We start from the raw sequence: 8,593 nt of genomic DNA, 5'->3' as shown, positions 1-8,593 counted from the left end.
CCCACACATTTACTGTTACTTCACCACTCCCAGAACATTTCTGGCCACTGCACCATGCCCCTTACAGTATAATTCTTCCCAGTAGTCCTATAGTACTCCCTGTCCTCTCATCATTTCACCTCTCCCTTAGCTACCTTTCCTCCTGGCTCACAGTGCAACCCTTCCCAGATGATTCATAGCACAAAGGTGTCTCCCTTCTCCACTAGATTAATGCAAACAGATATTTAGCTCCATAATTAACCACTTCAGCCTTCGGAAGGTTTCACCCCCTTAATGACCAGGCCGTTTTTTGCCCCCCCCATCCATGCATCCGGCCCCCTAATCTACATGCAGGGCGCCGGACTCATGGATTCCAATAGGGGATTTTTTTTTTGAAGCACGTGATTAGAGCCAGAGACTCTAATAGGCTTCAAAAAAGGGTGGGCTCGGGGCGCAGAGCACTGCGCCCTGAGCCCACCCAGTTGTATAACAATAGAGAATAATTAATTCAATATTTCCTCCCAGCCTAACAGGAAGTGGGTCATGAGACCACTTTCCTGATTAGTTAAAAAGAGAAGCGATTTTACTGGCCATTGGCCGGGAAGAGGGAGGAGTCATACGGCCGGGGGGAGACTCACAGACGCTCGGGGAAGGAGCAGGTTAGGGTGCTGGCTGTTCGGCTGGGCAGCCAGCCGTCTGTCCCAGGAGGGGGTGGTAGATTTGATTGCCGGTGAGCCGTCCCGCGGGGGGGGGGGGGGGGGTTTGCCCCTCCCCCCAAAATTTTTATTCACCAGCCGCCACTACATTAGTGTGATGGTCAGTGAGATGAATGCTCCTTACACTTGTGGACATTGGGATTCTTGGGAAGAATTACTTTCTTCCAGATAGCTAAAAGATCAATGGTTCCAGGGGAACTTATCTACAAGGCAGAAATTGCCTATTGCTCAAGGAACCCGTAGCAACCTCTGGAGGAACCCTAGAGTTCCACGGAACCCTGGTTGAGAACCACTGCTATAGATGTTTACAGGAAATTAGAGGCAAACAAAAAAAAAAACACACAAAAATCGCGTTCAGGAGAGGCGCTTTTGAGCATAAAAAAAACTCCAGATGTGCCTAAATGCTAGCACTTAAAGAGGTTGTAAACCCAATTTTTTTTTTCACCCTGAAAGAGAAACACATAATGAGCTAGTATGCATCGCATACTAGCTCATTATGAAATACTTACCTTGGAACGAGCCCCGCCATGCCGCCCGCTTACCTCTATGACGGGCGACATATTTAGTCGCCCGTCTTCCGGGATCACGGCATCCGGCCATCTGATTGGCCGGAGCCGCGGTGACGTCACTCCCGCGGGAGCCGACGGTCACGGCATGGGCTCTGAAGGAACGGCACCAGCAGCCGTTCCTTCAGAGCGCATGCACCAGTGACGTCACTGGCTGCATGTAAGGTAAATATCTCCTAAACGGTACATGTTTAGGAGATATTTACAGTACCTATAGGTAAGCCTTATCATAGGCTTATCTATAGGTACAACTTGCAGAGGAGGGTTTACTTCCTCTTTAAGCATTTTTTTTTTTTCATTTCAACTAAAAAAAAAAAAAAACACGAGCGAAACACCTAAAGGCATTTCCAAAACCAAAAAATAAAGCTGCTTTTCTGCTGCCAGGAGGAAAGCGTGTAGAAAATTGTGCATACGCTGGATACACACTATACAACTTTTGTTGGTAGATTTCCATTAGATTTACCTTCAACTATGCAGTGCAGGGGACTGTCTGATTGCATACAAATTGAAAGTTTATGTCTGACCTTATATTATATGGTTTTTGGTAAGTGTAAAGTAAAAAAATCTAAAGAAAATTGTATAGTGTAGTAGAGAAGTCTGCCTTCATCAATCTGCAGTGGCATTTAGGAGTAAATCCTAGCAATGCACTATTGTGGTTTACACATGTTTGGGTATGTGAGGAGGAGCCAGCATATACATTACCAATCACACATTTTAGGGGAAGATAAATGTCCTGAGATACACGTATACACAAAGGTTAGGAATCATGTGAGAAGCCATCACGCATGTGTTAATCTTTAGTGCTGCAGCAGCGTGCAGAAATTCCACTTTGACCTCGTAGTTAATCTGCATTCAGTCTGAGACACTCTCTCCCTGACAGCTTTGCTGTGTATATGTGTGTGTGTGTGTGCGGCTCCTCTCTCTCTCCCCTTTGGCTCCTCACTTCCCCCCCACCCCCCTTTACACAAGTGGTGCGGGTGCATGAGCTGCGGAGCGCTGCTGGGGGGCCGGGGGGGGGGAAATCTGCTGACACAAGACGGGCTAAAGCGGATCTCATTTCTGAAATATTAATTCTCCCAGCCTGGCGGAATGTATCATTGCAGTCAATGTACCTGGTAGGGGGTGGGGGGCACGACGGGACTATTCCATTCGCAACAAAGACACGAGATTGAGGGGGGGAGAAATGGCAGAGATGTGTTCACCAAAGAAGCCAAATGTTCCAAACAATGCCATCTTCGGGCTAAGCTTTTTTCATCACAAAATGATCGTGTGGATATTCCTGCTGCATTCTGTCATCCAATGGTAAGAGCGATCTGTTATCTTTAATTACTGTTTGCATGTTGGATCTGAGCGGGGCTATCTGCACAGCTATGTGATATATATAATATATATATATATATATATATATATATATATATATATATATATATATATATATATATATATATATAAAATTTTTATATATTGCAACAAATGCTGAATTAATGCCATGTGTTATAGTAAGGCACCTTTAATGGACGTTTACCCTATAAATAAATAATTAAAGGCAAGACACGTACACACATCTGCAAATGGAAAGATCTTGATGCCTTGATTTGGTCCAGGGTGCTTTTATTTTATTATTTTTTTTTTTTCTATATAAAACATGGCTGTGCAGAGAGATGTCATTGCAAATTGTGCACTTTGATTCTTTGCATCCAGGCAGAGATGATGATGGTGATGATGATGATGATGGGGGGGTGATGAGTGTCCCTGGTCTATGACACAAAGCATAGGAACGTTTCAGCACCATGGACAGCAGCTCATCACAATGGACAGCAGCTCAGCACCATGGACAGCTCCTCATCACAATGGACAGCTCCTGGTCCTTACCTTAGCTAGATAAGGGGGGACTGTGTCGGTCCAGCAGCTCATTAAACACAATGGAAATGCTTCATTTTGCTTGTTTAACAGATGTTTGATTAGGCAGGGAGCTTTGAAAGGCTTTGCTTTTTATTCCTTTAAATCTGTCCTATATATATACACACATACACACACCTTTTTCCTCTGGCTAGCTGCAGTGGCTAGGAATCCTGCTGAAGCAGTGAACACTATTACTTAGGTAGGCAGGATGTGTGGCTGCATTATGTTGCCAGGTCATTAATATGCTGATTTGGCATGCTGCTTTTTTTTTTTTTTTTAATCTCCTTCCTCTTAATGTGTTAATTAACGCTGCCATGCACATTCCTTTCATTTTAAAATAGCCTACGCTGAAGAAGTAGGCTGTTGGGTCACATCATCGTGTAGTAGAGAAGAGCACCAAGCTGCCATGTTGAAATGCTCTATTATGGAAATTATAACACCATTTCCAGTGGCTATCCAGTGGTGATGTCGTTATGTCTGTGCGCAGGGTTTTGATCACAATTATCCTTTGCCATACAGGACAGATAATGAAAAGTCATGGTTGATCAGCCCTGTACTAGGAAATGTTGTTTCAATGCAATTTTTTTTTTTTTTCAACCTGAACAAGAACTTGCTTCGTTAACACTGCTGTTGTGTTTTCTTTTCTTTTTTTCTATTATTATTCATATTTAGCACTCTTTAAATGGGAATGTACTGTGTGGGGGTTGTAGCACATACTTTGTTCTAATCTAGACAGCATATTTGTCAAGCTTTGCATACAGCCTACAAGAATGGGGTATTTAATGCGTTTATATTTTGTGGAATTTCAAATTAAGGCATGCCTACTCTTCACAACCTACAATCTGAACTCATTCAGTAATCAGCTTGGGATCAGCCTGTGTAAACATAGGCAGTAAAGTGCACTGAAATGAGATATATTAATGCAGGTTATGCAGGATATGCATTTTATTAGCATACGAGGAAGACAGATGTATGGTTTATAGACAGCTGGGGGCTTTAAAAATCTAAGGAATGTTTATAATCATAATAGCTTTTTGTAAAGGCTTACTTTAAAAAATAAATAAATAAATATATGTATATGTATATATATATATATATATATATATATATATATATATATATATATATATAAAATATATGTAATTATATAAACTTATATTGAACACTACCTATTGTTCATGATTGCAGCCATTGTACAGTAGATTGTCATATCACTAATGGCTAACAGTGAAAACTGCATGCACAGCCAAAACTTTTCTTTCTAGCTTTGTATAAAGTAGGGAACGTTTACACTCATCTAATGTTTCAGTGCTGTATGTGTCCCTGATAATTAGAATACGTGTGTACAGTTGTCACAAGAACAAGATTTAAAACAAAATCTACCATTCACACTGGTACGACTTGCCAGGCGACTTGGTCAGCCTGACAAGTCACGCACCGTCGCGTCCCATAGTGTAGTACAGGACCGGTTCTAATAGGAGCAACACAAGTCGCTCCGACTTAGAAAAAGGGTCCTGTACTACTTCGGGGCGACCTGGAGCGACTTGCATAGACATTAATTTTATGAAGTCCGTGCAAGTAATGCCGAAGTCGCAGTGCACGCGACTTCATAGGTCGCCCCCTAAGTCGGATCTCCGTAGTGTGAACCGACGCTTATAGTTATAGTGACAACTTTCTATAAAAGTTTATTTGTATTACTTTGTAGCAAGTTCCTCTTACTTCCTGTTGCATCTCCAGGAGAGTAAGCTCCTGTTCACACTATAGCGATGACAGACATAGCATGTGATTCGGAGCGCACTGCTCTGAAAATCACATGCCATGTCTTTGCGATGCAAATTCAGCCATACAGATTGTATGGCTGACTTCGCATCTGATTTGGACTGAACACGCACAGGACCCTTTTTTGGATCCACTTTTAGAATCGGATCGCATGATGGTAAACACCAATGCAATCCGATTCATGTCCGAACTGTCAGTTCGCACTGCGATATGCGAACTGATCTGGGGGTGTTGTTAACTTTGTATTGACACCACCAGTGATTCGGATATGGCAGTGTGAACTGCCTGAGATTTGAATGCGATGCATGAACCCGCAGTGGATTCGCATATGTGTGAACCGAGCCTTAGGCGATGCGGGAACACTGCCATATGCAAATTGCTGGGGGTGTCCATACAAAGTTAACGATACGCCCAGATCAGTTCGCATATCGCAGTGCGAACTGACAGTTCGGACATAAATCGGATTGCATTGGTGTTTATCACCATGCCATCCGATTCTAAAAGTGGATCCAAAAAAGGATCTTGTGCGTGTTCAGTCCGAATCCGACACCCCCATATTGGTTCGCATATCACAGTGCGAACTGACTGTTTGGACATGAATCGGATTGCATTGCTGTGAACCACCATGCAATCTGATTCTGCTGTGGACCCAAAAAAGGGTCCTGTGCATGTTCAGTCCGAATCAAATGCAAATTCAGACATACAATCTGTATGGCTGAATTTGCTTTGCATGGACATCGCATGTGATTTTCAGAGCAGTGCGTTCCGAATCACATGCAATGTCTGTCATCGTTATAGTGTGAACCGAGGGTTAAGAGAAGGCTAATCTCCCCAACAGAATACAGAGAGCAAAAAATAACTTGAAAGGTGTTTTACCCCCTTCTTATCTTATCCAAAACAAAACAAAAAATAAAGTTTTATTTATAATGTATGTATAGCTATACATACATTATAAAGTGGAATTCTGGGCTACAGCTAACTAAGCTTAAAACTACTTCCACCCCCTTTTAACACCTATACAATCTACCTTGTAGAAGGAAAATGCCTATACAGTACTTACCTAATCTTGGGGCTCTCCAGTCCAGTCACATTATTGGCTCATAGCGGCCATCTTCAGGGTAGAGGAGGGACAACAGACAATGGATGTGTCATAGTAAGCCTATGGGTGATGTCAGCGCCCAAGCATTTCATCCTCCTTTCCACTAAAGCCGGCCCCTGGGGAGATCATGTGACTGGACCAGAGCACCTTGAGAATAGGTAAGTACATGCATCTTCCTTCTACAGGGTAGTTGGAAGTATTGGTGTTAGAAGGGGTGTGTGGGAGCAGTTTTAAGCTTAGTTAGATCCAGCTTGAAATTCCACTTTAACTTTCAGCGCAGATTGATAAGATCTTTCAGATTAGGCTGCAAAGTTTTATGGACAAATCTAATAAAGATGTAGTTGGCTGAAGGCCAAGCTATGAAAGTCTGATTGTTAGTTGAATGGATATGAAACTCAAGCTACCCCAACTGTCACATCCAGAACAAGCTGATTCATATCACTGATAATCCTAGGGGAGGGAGGTAGATGATAACTTCACCACATCAGCATTTGTCTCTCTGTCCTGTAGCTTAGCAGATAACACTAAATGTTTTCTTTAGGAAAAGGTAAGAAATACAAACACAATGGTTTCCCACTGTAGCCTGCAGCATGCTCTGCACCACTTCCCTGAACTTCTGGGTTGGGGAGACTGCATTCAAAGCTCCACAGAAAGTGCCCTACATGCCCTCACTGGGACTACCCTCCTGTCCCACCATGCAAATAAAAACAAAGAAAAGGGCGCACCAGCCTAGCGCATTATCCTCAGCAGGCTTTTAATAACATAAATTTAAAATCAGCTACTCACAAACATGCAAAATAACCCAGCATATCAATTCCATAGAGCAACATCCTTGTTAAAGGTCCAATGTCTCGTGAAGACGAAGGGCTGACGCGTTTCGAGGCCGTGCCTCTTCCTCAGAGCCTCTTTAACAAGGACCTTTAACAAGGATGTTGATCTATGGAATTGATATGCTGGATTATTTCGCATGTTTGTGAGTAGCTGATTTTAAACTTATGTTATTAAATGCCCACTGAGGATAATGCGCTACGCTGGTGCGCCCTTTTCTTTGTTTTTAATTGCAGTGTTTCGTTGACCACCATGGTCGTAGAGGGCAGCAAAGCTTAGCCATAGTGGATGCCAAGTGTGAGTTCCAGGATAGAGGCAGCCTGAGGACCTAGTTCTGAGCGCAGGAGCAGGGTGCTCAGCATCACAATTTTCGCCCCTGTCCCAACATGCATGCATATTTCATCTAGTCTTCTCTGGCTGCCTGTACATTTCATTGCAGACAGCCTGCTAACATAAGCTTCTGTTCACTCTTCTTGGAGCCTTCAAATAAGGGTGGCTCCACAGCAACCCACAAGACAGAGGAGCCACTCGAGAAGAGGAAACCTGGGGCAATAATATTCAGACCTGCTAAATGAGGCCTTGTTCACAAAAGTGATTATATCATACACTAAGGGCCATGTTTACCTGCACATGGATACACGGATCTTCCATGCATCCCCATGCACGTATTTCCATTAATGTCAATTGGCTGCAAAAATACAGCCGCCGCTCCATATTTGACATCCTTGTGAGTCCATGGCACTGAACACACACACTTAGTTTGGAGTCATGCACCTGCACCTACATGGATGTTAAATTGGGGGAGCAGCAGCTATGTCCATGCAGCTTCTGCATACCAATTGACATGTGTGGGACTGCCTGCTCAAACTCCTGTGCATCCCTATGCAGGTAAACACAACCCTTGCACGGGTGTATGATGTAGTACACCTATGTGAACGAGGAAGAAAGTAAAGCTTTGAAAGAAGACAAAGCAGCAAACAAGGTAAAAACACAGGTCAGCTGCCAGGATTGCTAATAAAATATTAGGCCTTAGAATGCCTAAAATATTTACTACTATTTACTTAGACGAAAACCTTTAGTGAGAGAATAAGGAGATTGCAGTTGCTGACATTTTCTTTTAACAATGCTAGTTTCCTGGCGGTCATACTAATACCTGGCTTTAATACTTGCTTAGGCTGGCCATAGGTGAGTCCTTTTTTTGTTCCACGTCTGTGATGCTGATCGAGCAGAAAAATACCGACAGGGAGCTTTAAAACAGAAGTCGATCCATAGATTGACTTCTGTTCAACCACAGTGGCCATACATAACCCTGCAGAACTGGCCGCATTTCAATCCATGTCAGACCTGAAAAAAGTATGCAGATCAGGAGGCCTGACTTGAAGGCATAGTTCACCATTACAAAAAAAAAAAACTGCCTATGCAGTCAAGTGATGTCTGTATCTAAAAAAACTAACTGTGCAGCTTTGACCAAAGTTGAATAATGCCCTTACTTTGGGTGTAGGCCATTTACCGACCTTTATAAAGCTTTACTGGGAAACTTCCTGAACATTACTAAGGATGTTGCTAAGAGAAAAATGATGTTAATGCTCACTTTCACCATCACAGGAGTTAGCTCTTTCTCTGATTCAAACCCCCTCACATCCACTTTCCTTCCCCATAATAGCTCTGAGCTCAGCATTTGAGAGCTCACATGTGATGGTGAAGATGAGCAGTAATGCAAGGCT

At 42.9% G+C, this 8,593-nt stretch overlaps 1 protein-coding gene across 2 annotated transcripts in view; it reads left to right on the top strand.

Annotated features, from left to right (window-relative positions):
• The first annotated feature begins 2,212 nt into the window (after positions 1-2,212).
• Positions 2,213-8,593, top strand: part of GABRG2 (gamma-aminobutyric acid type A receptor subunit gamma2) — a 309,240-nt gene continuing 302,859 nt past the window's right edge. Inside the window, exon 1 of one of the 2 annotated variants that reach the window (XM_082256751.1) lies at positions 2,213-2,563. In XM_082256751.1, the coding sequence (XP_082112877.1) occupies positions 2,445-2,563 (119 nt within the window). In that variant the 5' untranslated portion in view covers positions 2,213-2,444. The remainder of the gene's footprint in view (positions 2,564-8,593) is intronic. The other variant, XM_082256752.1, reaches the window with a different exon arrangement.

The sequence above is a fragment of the Pelophylax lessonae genome, assembly GCF_965119305.1.
Source record: "Pelophylax lessonae genome assembly, chromosome: 4".
Classification (NCBI taxonomy): Eukaryota; Metazoa; Chordata; class Amphibia; order Anura; family Ranidae; genus Pelophylax; species Pelophylax lessonae.
The sequence above is the reverse complement of the archived record's forward strand: the minus strand, read 5'-3'. Positions and strand labels throughout refer to the sequence as shown.